Source organism: Aythya fuligula, chromosome 13, assembly GCF_009819795.1.
Source record: "Aythya fuligula isolate bAytFul2 chromosome 13, bAytFul2.pri, whole genome shotgun sequence".
Lineage (NCBI taxonomy): Eukaryota > Metazoa > Chordata > Aves > Anseriformes > Anatidae > Aythya > Aythya fuligula.
The window spans coordinates 16,709,977-16,727,661 of record NC_045571.1 but is presented as its reverse complement, the minus strand read 5'-3'; the positions used below and the strand labels follow the sequence as shown (position 1 = coordinate 16,727,661).

Sequence of the window (17,685 nt, the reverse complement as noted above, 5' to 3'; positions counted from 1 at the left end):
TCCTCTGTGGTTTTCAGGATGAGGTATTATATGAATTTCTCACTTTAAGATTACTTTTTCTATTCATTTTAAACCCAGTCACATAATTTTCATCCTCATTTCCATTATGGACTTTCCAAACCTATTTGTTGTAGCACATTTAAAGGTATAAGCCAAGTAGTGCTTTCCATTTTGTTCCCAATCCTGTTTTCCATGTAACCTCAAAAATAATATGTTGCCAGTTACATTTACCATTGGTGAATTGACCTACATATGGAAAGCCAGCATAAAGTGTGAATACCGTAATTTGAAAATCAGTCATATAAATTGATCGTAAATGATTAATAGAACTCCCCTTCTTTCTATCAGTGTTGTACACCTTTTATTGTTTCACATAAATGAAATAATCATCCAGGGTGAATATCCAAGATACCTGCTTTGCTTGTAAAATATCAGAACATGAATCAGTTCCTTGAAGTATAGCTAAATTTATGTAGGATTTTACATTATCATTACTTATTTTTGGCCTCTGAAGTAACCCAGTAGTTGTCTTGTGCTCACTTAAGAAATAATAATTTGAATAATTGAATAATTTAAAGCTGGATGTGCTGGCATCACCCAGAGTTCTTGGCAAACATGTTGGCTGACCAACTGGGCCTTTAACAAAGTTAAGGAAATAAACTTGTGAGTGTGTGTTTGATCTCTGCTTTTGAGGCTTTTGTTTCTATTATTACTCAGATTTTGAAGTGCGTTGTGTTACAGCTTTGTGACCTTTGCCGCACACCTTCATATCAGAATCTTAGACGGATTTTTATTTGTTTAGTTCTTTTCTCCATTTTCAGTCTCAAATTTTTCTCCATTTTTCAGTCTCTACCAGCACGATTGGTTTTAAGTACTCAATTAAGTCTGCAGTAGACCACATGGAGAGCAATAGAGTTTTTTTATTTCTGTGATGATCTTTGCTTTCAGGGTTGCTTGTGAGGATGGAGTCCTAAAAGACAAAGGCGCATGCACTTCAATCATACAAACAGAAGAAACAAATAAAATAAAAAAAACATTGTTCAAAGGGTTTGAATGAAAAATGAGAAGGACACAAACCATTCCAATGACCTGCCTTTTACCTTTTAGCAGTGTGATATATGGGTGCGCAGTGCTTATTTACAAAGTTCATGACTTCCATAAATGCTCATTTTTATCATCTGTCTTTCTTACTAACCAGAGAGAATAAAGCAAGCAATATAAATAAAGGTTTTTTTGTTTGTTTTTGTTTTTTGTTTTTTTGTTATTTAGAGCAGGATTGTATAAGAAATAGTGGTGTCTTCTTTAAGGTTGCCTAGGTGGTTTTCTAAGAGACTGAAATCCTGTTTTCATTTTGTAATGATATCTAAAACAGCAGTATTTGTGCTTTCATTGTATTTTCTGTAAATCATATATTTTGTGTTCAGATGTGATTGATTTGTGAGGGTCACTGAACTGGGAGATTCACTGTGGATTTGTTACTGTCTTGCAGAGTAGTTCTGAATGAGTCACTTCTGCTTTCCGTGCCTCAGTTTCCTTATGTGATATGAGTGATATTCACTTGACCTGAGAACGGCCTTGCTAGATTAAGTAAGATTCATTTAATCTTGTATCCTGTCTCTAAGGCTTGACATTGGATACTTAGGAGATACTGTAAAGGATAAGACAAACATACTTTTCCAAGCTGTTCCTAAGCTTCCACCAGCTGGAGGCTCAAATGTTTCTTGCACTAGAAGTGAGGGTTGTAATACCCTTATATGGTTTCTTTTTTTTTTTTTTTTTTCTTTTTTTTTTTTCCATGTGCCCAGTTTGTCCAATAGCTTTTTGAAGCAATGTAAAACTTAAACACTCAGAATATGGACACAGGCTTACAAACTGCATCATTTTTTCACAGTCTTATGCAGGAGATCAGAAACTTTGCAAATACATTTTTTCACAGATAAGCATGCACATTATTAGACAAAGTAAAAACAAAATTAATTTGGTTAACATTTGAAGTGTATCTATGCTTGAGCTAAGATTACAAGTACAGGAGGTATAAGCAGCAGTTCTGCTACCCAGTGGCAGAAGACTCTGTACTACTCAAGGAATAAGGTTTTGTCCTAAGTATTCCTATGCTAAGGAGTAGAGAGAACAGTGAAGGCTCAAAAAGCCAATTTACCTTTGTGGAACTGAAACATAGGGATTTTAGATGCCTGCCTATTTATGATTAGCTTTGATAGTGTATTTTTAAAATGTTTTGATGTATGAGCATATAATTCAGTGCTCAGTGTGGTTGAAGATGTCACACCCTGGTGTGAAACTTTTCATAATAAATAATGTTTTGTTTTTGTGTGTGGGGAGAAATCCTATCTAACGTTCAGAGGGCTACAAGGGATGGTTAAGCCACCAATCTCATTGCTGTCGCAGTGTTCAGATAATACTTGAAGCGCTCTCATAAAGAGGAATGAAGTCTTTCAGAAAATTTTGAATATTGGTTTGAAGTTCTCCTTCATATTTATCACAGCATAGCACACACTATAGTTTACTCAGTTTCACAAGCAAGGTAACAAAGAAAATCATGTTTTGTTACTCGTTGATTCTAACAAAGATCTGGCTAATTAAACAGTTATGCTCAGGGGATTTTGTTGTTGTTGTTCTCATATGCTTTATTTTTAATCTTTATATTAGTGGGTGGAATAAGTTTATCTATCAGAAAAGGTTGTAGGGTAATAACTCACTGTGATGATCAGTAGTTTCCAACATGGTTTTCATTTGAAACATGATAAATCAAAAGATACAAGCTTGTGCTGTAGTGCTGTGTGCTACCTGCCTCTGAAGGGACTGAAAACTAAATGCAAAGAGATGTAAATATGCGTATTTCTCGGGAACGATTGGTTGGCTTTTCCTTCTGGGCAGCTGTTGGAACAAATCAGGTTGTGCCTAAGAACATGATAAGGAAAAACTTTAATAAAGCGTAGCCCTCCTGGAAGCTCTGTCATTTCAGCTATCATACTCGCTTTCAGTAATTTAGTCTAGGATTTACTGTTTTGTTGGAAGCCATAATGCTGAATTTCAAAACAGTTTTTATTTAAGTTTACATTTTCCAATGGATTCATCCACATATACCCACAGGAGGCCTCTTCTTACAGTAACAGTAAAGTTAATTGAGGGTAGAAGTGGAATTTTAACCGTGTAGGTAGAATGCGTAACAAATAGTGCTACCTTCTGATTCTGAGATCATGCTCTAAGCTGTCATTCCATATAACAGCTGAAAATGATTTTGTTGTACAGAGCGGTCATGTAGATTTCTATGCAATAATTGAAATAATTGAAACAATCATTTTATTTATTTATTTATTTTTTTCCCTGAAGAGTATTTGTTTTGTTTTATTTCAGTATCTTTGAATTTCATGTCTACATGATGACACTTAGTAGTTGCTAGAATTTCTTAGGTGTTTTAAGAATAGTAATGTGTCTAAGAAAAGTTACAGTGAACTGTTCATTTAACGCACTGATAAATAAACATGAAAAACTGAACTCTTGTTCATAGCTTAATAGCTTAATACACAAGAATCCTAACAATACATTAAACACTTTATTTTAAAGAAGTAGAAATTATGCAAGTGTAAAAATCAAGATCTAGACTAAGTCCTTGGGTCAATGCTAAAAATTGTTTAAGGAGAGTTTGAGATGTGTTTCCTTTTCCTTGTTGGTGGTCAGTTTGTAGAACAGTATGGTGCATGTCTATGTCTACTAAGAGCTGCACACTTGATTAACTTGGTTAACTTATAATTTTGCTTAACTTTAGGTTGTTTTATTTTAGTAGTATGTGTTTGGTAGATTCAGTTGTTTACATCACTATCTTTTTAGAATGGTTTAGTGGAGGACTGGTTAGTGTTAGGTCAGAGGTCGGACTAGGTGATCTTGGAGGTCTCTTCCAACCTAGTCAATTCTGTGATTCTGTGAATGTGGAAGCCTGAACTTCTTCTTGAAGAATTCAGAGCATGTGTTCATGCTGTGATGGCTCTATAAGTTGAAGTTACCGTCACAAGGGAGTAGGTGTGAGGAGCACAGGGAAGGCTTTTGGTTCTGCCTTATTAGCAGTGCCACGCTGCCACACTGGTGGTTGCGATGATGTTGGCTGCCGAAAACCTGATATTTAACACTAAGGAAGGAGCAGCAGGTCCAGTTTCTTGGTTAAAAAGTTTTACTGTATCACAAACAGTGTGCCTAATGTTGTTCGGAAACATCTGTCTTAGGGCACTCAATTGAGCTCAGAAAAGAACTTTGGGCTGATTCAGACCAGTGAAAGCTTGCCTTTTCTCTTACTTGGATTACAGGTTGTTACTGGCCAGAATTAGCTTCGATGATCTTCACTTCATTTACTTCTTCTGGAATACTACAGTCTGTCTGAGGCCAGTCACATTGCTGTCATATTGAAGTAATAACATTTCAGCTGTTTGGTTTATTCTCTTGTTACTTTTCCTGTGGAGACAGCAGCAAAGTGAATGATAGACTCTAAAATGAACTGTTTCATGCAACTTTTCCCAGGTACTGTGCAAGAGCTTGTCTCAGCCCCAAAGTTTAGATGGTTTACAATTTATTAGAGAATATGTGTTACCTGGTTGGACTAATCTAGATCTTTGCAGCAGGAAGTGGATATTATAGTTCCCTTCTGATTTTCATGCTTAAAAGTTGTACATTCAGTGTATGTTCAAGACTTAACTGGTAGTAGTGATCAAACACAGAGCAGCAAAAATGGAATGGCATGTTAGGTGTTTGGCATTTCCCTTTTAAACATGCCATTTTAACAGTCTGAATATTATTACCTTTCTTGCAAATCAATTACATCAACTAATATATTTAACAGGACAGCACGTAGATAGATCTACAATGTGTACGATGGATTTGATTTTTTAGGCTACTGTGTTAATAACTTCATCACTGATTTTAAGTCTGACAAATAACGTGTGTATTCAAATTAATGACAGGTATGTGGAGGAGAAGTTGAAAATGTGATAGATAAGTTGTAGGTTTAGTTTTCCTTAAAGACCTTAAAAACTACTCCTCTCTATGTATTGCTGTTATAAAATACTAAATTACTCCTCTCCTTGTATAGTTGTAATGATTTGCATTGGAAGTAAGAATTAGAATGAAATTGGAATTTGATTTTTATAAGAAAGAATATATTATTGCATATGATTACTTCTAAAAGTGTGTACCAAATATACTTTCAGTCTTAAGATTTTGGATCCCAAACAACTAAGAGGGAGGCATTTTTAGGAATATAACTGTTAAATGGAAAGTCGCAACAGTTTATATACTGGAATCCTCAATACACGTAAGTATCACAGGATTTCAGAACTGGGTTTCAAGGTGCAATGACTACTGTACAGTAAGAAAATGCATCTTCCTTTACTCTTTTGCTTTTGTTCTATTGAATCACATAAATAGGAGTCAGTAATACTGGAGAAGGAAGATGACGAGTTGGCTTTCTGATAAATCCAGAAAATACATTTTTGGTTTATCCCCAGCATCTCCTGATCAGTATGGTGAGAAGGCACCATAAGATACTTCTGGAGTATTGAAAAATTCAGTCTCTCTGGAACTATTTTTAGTACTTACTGGCACTCTGTATATCTTCTGAGCAACTCTTTCTGATTTATTAATCTGAAATTGCAGTATTATTTATTATCTTCCGGTGTGCAGTGAAGGGGCATCTTGCATTTGTGTTATATCACACACTTTTCTAGTTTAAAATGGTAGTTCCACTGTTATTTTCTCTCAGAAGTGCAAAAAGGATAAGCTTTCATGATTTGGAAAAGCACAGCTTTATTCATTTCAAAAGCAAAAAACTGATGCTGTGGTAGTTATATGTCCCACATAAACTTTCTCTTTTGAGTTATACAAAACCCTGCAGAGGGTGAAGGCCTTGAGATATGCTAGTTCATTTTAGCAGTGTTTGCACCAGGCTTACATCTGTAAAAACTGTTTGTGAATGTTGGGAACACCTAACTGTTGACAAATCTAATCAAAAAGGAAGATCTCTATTATATTAGGTTATTTGTCATTCAATTACATTTTGCCCATATTAATTGTAATTTTCTGCATTGAGATTGTCTTTTTTAATGTCAAAAGTTCATAATGCAGTGATAACAGACAAGAAAGTACATGTATGGTCTCTGCATGTGAAAGAAAGTCCTTGTGATTAAAATCCAGAGAAGATATTCGTTTATTTTCTTTGTGTTTCTGGATTTCAGAAGAGAGGGGTGTATGTGAGATATTCATGCCATACAATGAAAATTTCTGTCTACATTTTGTCCTAAAAGTGTTAGCGTAAAAGGAAGATACAGTGGTTTTACTCACAGCTGAACTTCAGTTTAAATGGGCCTCAGATCAAATAAGATACTCTTGCTAAGTAACTACCGGTAAAAGGTTAGGATATGGGCTTGAAGATGCCATCTGTTTGAAGAAATTATATACTTTTTCTTAACTGAAATATTTTTTGGGTGGATAAGAGGGAACAAAATAATTTAATGAACATTAGTTTGCAAACATTTGTACTTTTTAACAAGCCAGCCTATCAGAGGTTTCCTGTTTTATTTTATTTTCCATTTGTCATGAGCCAGATCTGTACGTGTCCATCACCTTCAATTCCCACTAAAGTTACCAGAAGCTGAGGATCCTGGACAGTCTCTGCTTGAGGGTAAAGGAATTTTCAGAAACATCTCAGTCGTTCCTATTTTCTTTTGTACAAGTAGCTGTCAGTTTGAATCCCCTTCTGCCTGAGAGTACTGATATGCTTCTAGAGCAGGTAGTGAATAGGAGGGCATTAGGGATTCACACTGCTCCAACACCCAGTCAGTATTCATCTGAGAGCTCTAAAATGTGGGATTATGAGCCTAAGATACATTGCTTGGCTGTTGGAGTGAAATGAGGTGGTGATTTAGGAGCTGTTCTGAACAGCAGTTCAGAACTGTTGCCTGTTACCACCAAAAGCACAGTGATGCATTAGAGAATTACATGACTAAAGCAGTCATTTATGTTTATTTGAAACAGAGTGTGATAGTGATAGAAAAACATGAACAGAACTCATAGGAATCTTGACCCACAAATTAAAAGTCTGTAGTTGTTCTGACAAAGAGCTAGTGTTTCAAATATGTAAGCAACTTTGCATCTGCAGAGTTTTTGCATTGTACAATTTTCTAATCTTTGCAATTTCATCTTCTCTTCTGAGGTACTGTCACTCAGTTCACAAGGTAACTAACTACATTAATTACACACACCTAAGTAGCCTTTCTGTAAACTGTGCACTGATAGGTGTATTAACTCAGCACTCTTGAAACAAAACAGTTAACAGCTTTAATATTCAAGAATGCATGAACATGTTAACTGTACACTGTGAAGTATTCACAGACAAAGGACCTTTATTAGAGCCTCAATACTTACGATATTATGGCTCTGAGTGTAGTAATAGGCACCAGTTATAGGAATTTGTGTCCAATATTGCCTGTTGTATAGAATATTTTGTGTTTAGTGTTTTAGCTTGCCTTTGGGAATTCACATTTTCACATTCAAAGTGTCACCTGTGAAAGAAAATGCAAGTTTAATTTTCACCTTTTATTAAAAATGTTGTCCATTATATAGCTGTTGTCTAGTTTTCTGAATTAGAAATTGAAACTCTGCTACTATAATATTTTCTTTGATAATGCATCACAGTAGTTGTGTACCAGTTCTGTATGGCTTGACAAAAGCAGGCAAGGAAACAGAGGCTGAGACCCATCTTTTAGTTTTTAAGAAGCACTGCAAAGGTTTTCTGTCTTGCTAAACATGAAATAATCAGCAGTTGGCAAACAACTGCATTAATTTCTGGACTTGCTTAAAAGATTTTAGGATCCTTTGGATACAAGATTGTGTTTCAGCCAAAGGTTTTATTATAAAGTAATTACTTTCAAGTAATTCAGGAATTCATTAAAATGGGAACTTGAGGTTGTGTTTTTATTTTTTTTTATTTTTTATTTTTTTTAACATATTATGTTAGCTGTTTTTTTGTGGTTATATAGCACAATATTCTTTCCCTTCCTCCAATTTTCCTGACTTCTTTAAGAAATTACTATGTTCTATCAACTTATAAGTGTAAGTATATGAGATGTTTTGTACACAACAGACCATATGACTGTAGCTGTTCTTTTTCCTATTTCTCTTGACGATGAAGCCCACTTTCCAATTTCTGTCCTGGAAGAACATTCATTATAATGCAAATGTAGTCAACATCCCACGGATTTTGTGAAATTTTGTTATAAGAGACTGTGATACCTCAAAGTGTACGAGGCAAGTTTATGTGTAGAATTCAGGTGCACCTTGCTACATGTAGTCCTGTCTGTAACAACTGAAGCTTTTATAGATTATTATGTTAGGTGTCCATGTTTCATTGTTTATGTATTTATTAACCTACCTAAATGTTCCATTTTTTTAAAACTCTCTAATTTTTTATTTACTTGGCAGCCCAAAACAGCTCCGAAAAGAACATTTGGATCCATTACAAATGACCAGGTAAATATACAGCAGGCAGAGTTCAACAAGTATGCCAGTTTCATCATTTAGAGATTATTTTATGCATGAATACTCTGAAAAGGTTGTTATAAAAATTGAATAAGGTAACAGAACTTATGGTTATGGCCCTGATAAAGAATCTTGTGATTAGGACTCAGAGCCTCTTAAAGCTAGTCTTGGCTCTGAGATGGGCATAGCTTTGTTCTGCCTCAAATAGCTAGATTACATGGCTTGAGGTGTCTTTTTGGATTTAAAAAGTTAGCGTTTTTTATTTCTCCCATCTTGCTATAGTTATGAAGACAAAGTAACAGATTTTTTTTTTATCAATTAATTTAATGGTGAAGGGTACTATATAAATGTTAATTACCTATTATACTAATTCTCAGGACACATAGCCTTCCTAGTGTGAATGAAACCTTCAGATCACTGGGATAACATGGTGACTGAAGTATACTTCAGTCCGAATAACAATCTATCTCTATAGGAAATATTGACTTAACCGATGTTTTAATGATGATAGATCAAAACTTAATCCTGAAAGTTTTCCTTCACATTTCTCTCAGGGTTTTTAACTCTCAATTTCTTTGCTTGTGCAGGAGAGAATTGGATATTTGTAATCTTCAAAATTTGTTTCCTGAATGTTTCATTATTTTGAGGACTGTTTAGAGTGGAAGAATTCTCTCTTCTTAGAAAATGTAGTTGTTAAAATGCAACATATCACCATACCTAATCTTATCCATTAAACAATGTGAAGCAGATTTGTCTAAATTGGGAACAGGCATAATTTTTGTAACTTTCTCTTTATTTCAGTGGTTTAAAAGGGTGTATAATCCGCTTATCAATAGTAAGAAATTCTGCTGAATATTGTTTTTTTCCATATAGAAAAATTAATCAAGTGGTAATAATTGACCTGGAAGAGCTCTTTGCATTCTTTTGTGTTTCTCCAGTAGCTTATTGCTGCTAATGGAGAATTGATGCTATATATTTTATATCAAGTCATATGCTATAATTAAAAATACCTTTCTCATACTTGATAGTTAAAGAGAAGCAGAAATGTGTATGCATATGTATAGCTGTGTGTATTGAAGGTCTATATGAAGTGTTTGTTGTAGTTGTGGGATCTAATGACAGAAAAATCAGCGCCCATCTGTCAAGTTGTGTACAAATAAAAAAAAAACACATTAGCTATCTTTTTCTTCTTTTCCTCCAGCTTCTGTTATATTTTTCTGGAAATCTATGTTAAAATATAGAATATGTAATTCATCATTTCTCAGTAGTTCTGCAATTTATTTCAACTAACTTCTAGCCAGATTGGGTTTCCTCTTCATCTTCACACTTCACCTTCTTGAAGAGATCGGTGTAGAATTACCATTTGAAAAATTAATCTAATTGATTCAAAATGTAAATCTTACACTTCTCGTAAGAATAATCTTTTCATGTCTTCTGTTGAAGAACCCAAAGTTGTATTTTTAAAAATTTTTTCAAAATGTATTCCAGTTCACTTTAGACTGTCCCTAGTTGCAGTGTAATGTTGTCACAAATGCTGTGCCAGTGGCACAGTAACGTTTGAAATGTGGATGAATTATTCTTTTCCATGAAAGAAATGATTACTTATGTAAGGTCAAATTCTGGCTTTGAGAAAACAAATCAGTGAAAGAGTACAGCCTTACACAGAATTAGACCTACAAATGCATTCATTTAATGGTGGGTAACAAGATGCAGTGAATACAAATCTTTTAGCAACAATGAGAAATAAGGAAACTTGCATATTGGGAACATTTTCTTTCACCTTGGTCTGAAGTGTCTCAAATCGGTTCAGAACACACATAATTAGGACTAAAGATGAGAGACAAGCACAATAAATGCAGAAAGAACCAGGCTAGAAGCAGTTGTTGCAAGAATGACACATACAAAGAAAATCCTAATTACTCAGCATTTTTATCAACGCCTTCTTCTCCTGTTTATCCCGTACACTCAGCTTTAATGATCTGTGTTTTAGCTCTGCCCTTATGGAAAATATGACTGCAAAACTGCCTTTACATCCTTTCTTCTTCTGAAGGTTGAGTGATGGGAGAATAGAAAAGAGGATAATTGTGATACTCTTAATCTCTGCTCATCTGAAGACACAGCAGAAGAGGGAATCTAGCTCTAGATTCCAATTTTTGTATTAGCATACTCTGTCAACACAAGGGTTTTTAAAGGAAGCCATGTTTGTGCAATATGTATAGCATTTGCTATTCCAGGGGTGTTATGTATTCAACAATCCCCGTGAAAAGAAGTGATTATTTTCAAAGTGAATGTCATAGTTCTGTGATATTTTTTAAAATGAAAATATATATTCTTTTCTCACTTGGATTGTAATTTTCACTACAAGTGGAAAATAAATCATGATGAAGAAAGGAATAATTTTAAGGAATTTATGTATTTCTAATAAACTGTTATGGCTTAGTTTTGTCTGAACAATCTAATGACTAAATTGTATAGTGAGCCCCTCTTCGGTGATGTGGGTGGTGGTTTTTGCTTTTTTGTTTTGCATGCTAGGGATTTCAGATCATGTCCAGTGTTGTTCCATGAACTGTGAAATAGTCCCTTTATCTTTGTTGTTTTCCTTGAAATTGAGGATTGGATTAGATCATCCAGTGTATGCATACTACTTTGCCTTTGGACATGGTTGAACTTTGGCTACATTTGTCTTCTTAACACTCACTGGTACGGTACAGAAAGCAAATTACATCTGTCCAAGAATTCTAATTTTTTTTTATTTTTATTTTTCTGTAGAAAGAGAGCAATTGGTTTAAAAAAGAAACAAAGACAACAACAAAAAGCAATTTATTGTGTCCCCCTGCCCCCAAAACAATCAAACACAAAACCCCTGTTATTCTAAATTGGTTTCTTCACGTGTTTGCTCTGAAGCTTTCTTAAGGCTCCTGGTCTTAAAGCATAAATGGATATTGCAAACTAGCAGTGCATACACAAATGTGTATTCCTGTATACCTCTACCCCCCATATCTGTGTTTCATGACAATTTCGAAACATTAATGAGATTATTCTCCGCTTAATTATACTATTGTGCTAAAGTATATTCTTTCTGTGTCTTGTAGGGTCAAAATGTGTTTGGTCTTGATATAATTGAGACACCTGAGGGAGATAAGTGGCCTCAACTGATTGTCCAGCAGATCCTGGATAGGGAGCAGAAGGATACCTATGTGATGAAAATTAAAGTTGAAGATGGTGGAAGCCCTCCAAGATCTAGCACCGCCATCCTGCAAGTCACAGTGACTGATGTGAATGATAATCGCCCAGTCTTCAAAGAAAATGACATTGAAGTTAGTATTCCAGAAAATGCTCCAGTAGGCACCTCTGTTTCTCAGCTCCATGCCACTGATGCAGACCTGGGCTCAAATGCACAAATTCACTTCTATTTCAGCAATCAGATCTCCAGTTTGGCCAAAAGGCTGTTTGCCATTGATAATGCCACTGGTCTTATCACCATAAGAGAACCACTAGACAGAGAGGAATCTCCTGTACACAAATTAACCATTTTGGCAAGCGATGGCAGTTCAACTCCATCAAGAGCAACAGTGACTGTTAATGTCACAGATATTAATGACAATGTCCCATCAATAGACACAAGATACATCATCAATCCAGTGAATGGGACGGTGCTTTTGTCTGAGAAAGCTCCACTTAATACCAAAATTGCATTGATAACAGTAATGGACAAAGATGCTGATCTGAATGGAAAGGTTACTTGTTTTACAGATCATGATGTCCCTTTTAGGCTGAAGCCAGTGTTTGATAATCAGTTTCTTCTGGAAACAGCCACATTTCTAGATTATGAAGCAACACGGGAATATGCTATTAAAATAGTGGCTTCAGATTCAGGGAAACCTCCCTTAAACCAGTCTGCAATGCTCCTGATCAAAATTAAAGATGAAAATGACAATGCCCCAGTTTTTACACAGCCTATTATAGGTCTTTCCATCCCTGAAAACAATGCTCCAGGTACTCAGCTAACCAAGATAAGTGCTACAGATGCTGACAGTGGGCGCAATGCTGAGATCAGCTATATTCTGGGTTCTGATGCACCCCCCATTTTCAACCTTGACCGCCGTACAGGCATTCTGACAGCAGTAAGAAAGTTGGACAGAGAAAAGCAAGACAGGTACTCCTTCACTGTATTGGCTAAGGATAATGGGATGCCACCCTTGCAGACCAATGCTACTGTGACAGTGTCAGTCCTGGACCAGAATGATAACAGCCCTGCTTTCACACATAATGAATATAATTTCTATGTGCCAGAAAACTTACCCATGTATGGCACAGTAGGGCTTATCACAGTAACAGATGCTGACTCTGGAGAAAATGCTGCGGTCACTCTCTCTATATTAAATGGTAGAGATAATTTCATTATAGATCCACTTACTGGTGTAATAAGGCCTAACATTACCTTTGATAGGGAACAGCAGGGGTCATACACTTTTCAGGTAAAAGCTGTGGATGGAGGAAGACTGCAGCGTTCCTCAACTGCGAAAGTGACCATCAATGTTGTTGATGTAAATGACAACAGGCCTGTTTTTGTTATTCCTTCTTCTAATTATTCATATGAGTTGGTTCCAACATCATCCAGTCCAGGGTCTGTAGTTACTAAAGTCTTTGCAGTTGACAATGACACAGGCATGAATGCAGAGCTCCGTTACAGCATCATAGGTGGGAACTCTAGGGGCTTGTTTACAATTGACCAACTAACAGGCAATATTACTTTGAAAGAGAAGGTAATTACATCAGATCATGGCTTGCACAGACTGGTGATAAAAGTCAATGACCTAGGACAGCCGGAGTCTCTTTATACTATAGCTCTTGTGCATTTGTTTGTGAATGAGACAGTCACCAATAGTTCCTATGTACAAGAGCTAGTGCGCAGGAATATGGAAACTCCAGTTGGCCAAAACATTGGGGATGGTGAGATAACCCCACAAACCAACGATTATGTCAAGATCATAATTGCAATTATTGCAGGAACAATGACAGTTATTCTGGTAATTTTTGTTACTGCTTTAGTACGGTGCCGCCAGACGCCCAGGCACAAAGTTGTCCAAAAAAACAAGCAGAGTGGTGAATGGGTTTCCCCAAACCAAGAGAATAGGCAGATCAAGAAGAAGAAGAAGAAGAAGAAGCGCTCTCCAAAAAGTCTCCTCCTCAACTTTGTGACTATTGAAGAATCTAAGCCTGATGATCCTGGCCATGAGCACATAAATGGCACTTTAGACATTCCTGTAGAGCTAGAAGAACAGACTATGGGAAAATATAACTGGGCCACCACACCAACTACATTTAAACCTGATAGCCCAGATTTGGCAAAGCACTACAAGTCTGCTTCTCCACAGCCTACCTTTCAAATTAAACCTGAGACTCCTGTACCCCCCAAGAAGCACCACGTCATTCAGGAACTTCCTCTAGATAACACCTTTGTGGTGGGCTGTGACTCACTCTCCAAGTGCTCATCAAGCAGCTCGGACCCTTACAGTGTTTCCGAATGCAGCTGTCAAGGAGGCTTCAAGACCCCAGGCCCCATTCACACCAGACAGGTAATGGAAATTTTAAGGTTCTCTCTTTCTCCTTCACTTCTTAACTTTTCCATTCATACAGCTCTACCTCTAAGCACTGCATAATAACATTCTCTGCAAGGATTAAAAGTTTGAAAGGTCGTGTTTGATCCAGGCATTGAAATGTAAACAATTTGAGATCCATCAGTGTTAACAGGAAATAATTAAAGTGATTAATGGCTGTAAGGAAATGGAGCAGTGAATTATTTCACTGGTGGGTATTCCTGACTGCAGATGGCAGTATGGCACTTCCTGCATTACTACAGTACATCATGCAGCTCTGTGAGACAGAGGGGTTATGATACTGTCCTCTGTAGTATTGTATGCTCAAGAATTGAAGTAATCTAGGCCAGGTGGAAAGCAATAAAGCTTTACAGGATCTGATAAGTGGTTCTTAATATTGATGGAGTCTGAAATTGCAGCCTTCGTTTGGGCACAGCTTTACTTCAAGGTCCCTCAAAAGCAGGCAAGGATTTTCCTCTGAGAGCTTCAGTGCCCTTTTCAGACTAGAAAAGTACTGGACTACTTAAATCTGGTAGAATCAGTCAACAGGCAAAGCTGGGGGAAAATTAGACGCATCAGTGTAATTCCTTTTTGCTGTTATGCTTGATAAACCAGATACTAGCTTCTCAGAAATTAAGTACAGCATATGAAATGTCTAAAGACTCCTTAATTTAAAATTAAATTAAAATGAGGACCTACAAGACACTATAGAAGGGCTGTAAGTCACTGGAAATTGAATTTAATTTCTATCCATGTTCTGAAAAAAAAAAAAAAAAATTAATAATTAAACTTTGCTGTTTGTTTGCTTCTTTTTCTTCATGAATATCACAGAGTATTCAATGAAAATAGTTTTGTAGTCAAGTTTTAATTACTGAAGGAATCAATCATTAGAGAAATCAATCATTAAAGAAACAATATTTCAAAAGAGTTTGTTATATCATTGATAATATATTTTAATATTATTGTTTGAGAACATATCCTCAGCATGTCCAAGTAGTCTGCTAGACTTTTTGCTCCAGTTGAGGTTTTGAATTTTCTTCTGTGGGCTTTCTTTTATTATCACTACAGTGATACCAGAATGTTCCTAAAAGAAACTCTTTATGCACACTATGAATCATATTATTAAAAATTACAGGATGGGTTGGTTATTTTATTTTATTCCCCTTGAGCACACAGTTTTGTATGCTAGCTCATATTGCTGTATGCTCTAAAACCTTCATCTTTTGCTGAGTTGCATTAACTGATAAATTGAGGAAACATACTAGAATTTCTTAATTCTAAGACAGCAGTGGAAAATGCGTAGCTTTTGAGATTTGAGTATTTTGTATTAAAGGTATTTGAATGTGTTAATTTCAGTTGTGTGTTAGAAAAGCCTTTTCCTAATTTATTCATCTTGTTGAACTCTCATAACTCCAAGGAGGGTGGTGCTGTTTTCAGCACCTCTGGAGGCCTGATCCAAGTGATTTTTCAATTGAGAACAGGGACTCCAGTACAGCTCCTCTGAGCCAAAAAGGTTCTTCCATTGTCTGCTCAAAAACACTTTGTAATGCAGTAATTCTGCTAACAAAAAAGGTAAACTCATGACACTCTAGGTTTTTACTAACCTACTTCTTCCATTTTCAGGCGCTTTTAAAGTAGAATGGAAAGCAATTCTCTTCTGCAGAAGCTGGTTGGGAAAAAGCGTTTTCTTTTATCTGTACCTTAAAGGTCAATGACAGGCGTTTCCTGTCGGGGAGAGCAGGATAGAAGTGTTTGCTTTGCAATGCTCATTACCTGACAGTAGCTTATCTTTATATAGCTGTACCTTAAAATATATATGTGTGTTATATATAATATAATATATAGGTATGATGCTCAGAATATACCATATTGATTTTGTTAAATCTACAGTTATCCTTCTTTTAGGTTTAATTTTCAATATGAAAGTGACCACATTGCTGGAGAAATGATAACTACTCTCTGACAATGGCCCTTTATGCTAGCTAGTAAACAACATTCACCATTAAACACATGAATTGATATTGTATTACTTATTTAAATATAATACAAATAATACATTTATTTACATAAATTAGGCAAGAGAGGCCATTTCAGTTAAATCCTTTGTGTTGGACTTTGATAACAATAACAGAATTGTGTTTCATGATAAGTGAGAACAAGTATATTTCTTTAACCTCAGTGGATTTTTTTAAAAGTCACTCTTATTCCTAACTTGTTTTTGTATGTTGTGGTCTGTGTAGTTTTATCTGCTGTGGAGCTATAGAAGGTGACTCAGGACAGACTAACTTAAGAGTTGTCGCTGCCAGCTAGTAAAGAAATTAAACAAACAAAAGTAATCTTCTACCACAATACATCAGATGTCATGCTGCCCTCCATCCTCCATCCTTGGAGATTACCAGGATGTTTGTGGTTAATGATGCATTTATGTTATGCACTCTCTGAATTTGCAAAAAAATGTAGGACAGCCAGGAGAATTGAATATAATAAGTTCAGTTAAAAAGGCAGATGTGCTAGTTTGAGAAATGAAAATCAGAAAGATGTTTAATGTGAGAAAAAATTTTACTTTAACAATTACTGTGATGCTTTTACAAGCTTTTACAAGCCAGAAGCTCCCTGAAGGAGGAGACTAAAGAAGATTACACTCACTGTGAAGATATTTGTTTTCATTTTCTAATGGATGTTGATATTAACAGGCTTCACATCTCAACTGTTCTTAGCTTTGTCCATGCAATGCAAGCCTAAATTTCAACTCAGATACTTGAAAAACTGAGTTAATGATAAAAAAAATATGTTTTTTTGTTTTGTTTTGTTTTATAAGCTCTAAATTCTGTGCATGTCTGAATGGTTTGATGATTTGGGTCACTAAAAAAAGGCAATTATTTCTTTACTGTTAAATTTGTTGAAGTGATCTCTGAAATGACAGAAAATCATAACGATTGTACTCAAAAAACATACAAGAGAAGATGAAAAGGTTTTATACAGAAAAAAAAAAAAATCTCTTCAGTGGCCATGTGGGCAAATAAACATGGGAATAGCAACAGCTGAAAGTTTTATGGGGAAGGAATCAGAGACTCCTGAAGCAGCTGAGGACACATTGGATCATCGACTACAAGGAGCTCAAGAAAAAAAATGTGTGGTGCTAATGGTAATACGAGGAAGAAGAGAGAAAAAGCTTCTCTGTGTATTTGTGTGTGAGGAAGGCCAATGGAAAGAGATATTAGTATTATTTTAGTCACACAGTAGGAATTAATGAATACTAGTGACAGTGAATTGGAACCTTCAGAATAGCATGCTTTCTTGTGGGATGCTGTATGTAGATGTAATTGTATTAAAGAAACTTTACCATGCGATACATTGTGAAGGGGCTTCTTGTTCATTATATGTTTTTTCAAAGTAGGATATATACCTTGTAAAATTGAGCTAACTTTCAGTATCATCAGGTTGTCATTGTTTCAGTAGTCATCAACCTCTTAGCAGAATGTATTTGTTTGGTAGAAAAACATACAGCACGTGTACAGTTTATCTGTCCGCAAGCTTTGTAAAA

At 35.7% G+C, this 17,685-nt stretch overlaps 1 protein-coding gene across 3 annotated transcripts in view; it reads left to right on the top strand.

Annotated features, from left to right (window-relative positions):
* The window catches only part of PCDH11X (protocadherin 11 X-linked), a 473,826-nt gene that overhangs the window by 59,538 nt on the left and 396,603 nt on the right, over positions 1 to 17,685 (top strand). For all 3 annotated transcript variants that reach the window (XM_032196196.1, XM_032196195.1, XM_032196197.1), the window contains exons 3-4: positions 8,485 to 8,532; positions 11,634 to 14,120. In XM_032196196.1, coding sequence (XP_032052087.1) covers positions 8,485 to 8,532; positions 11,634 to 14,120 — 2,535 coding nt within the window. The remainder of the gene's footprint in view (positions 1 to 8,484; positions 8,533 to 11,633; positions 14,121 to 17,685) is intronic.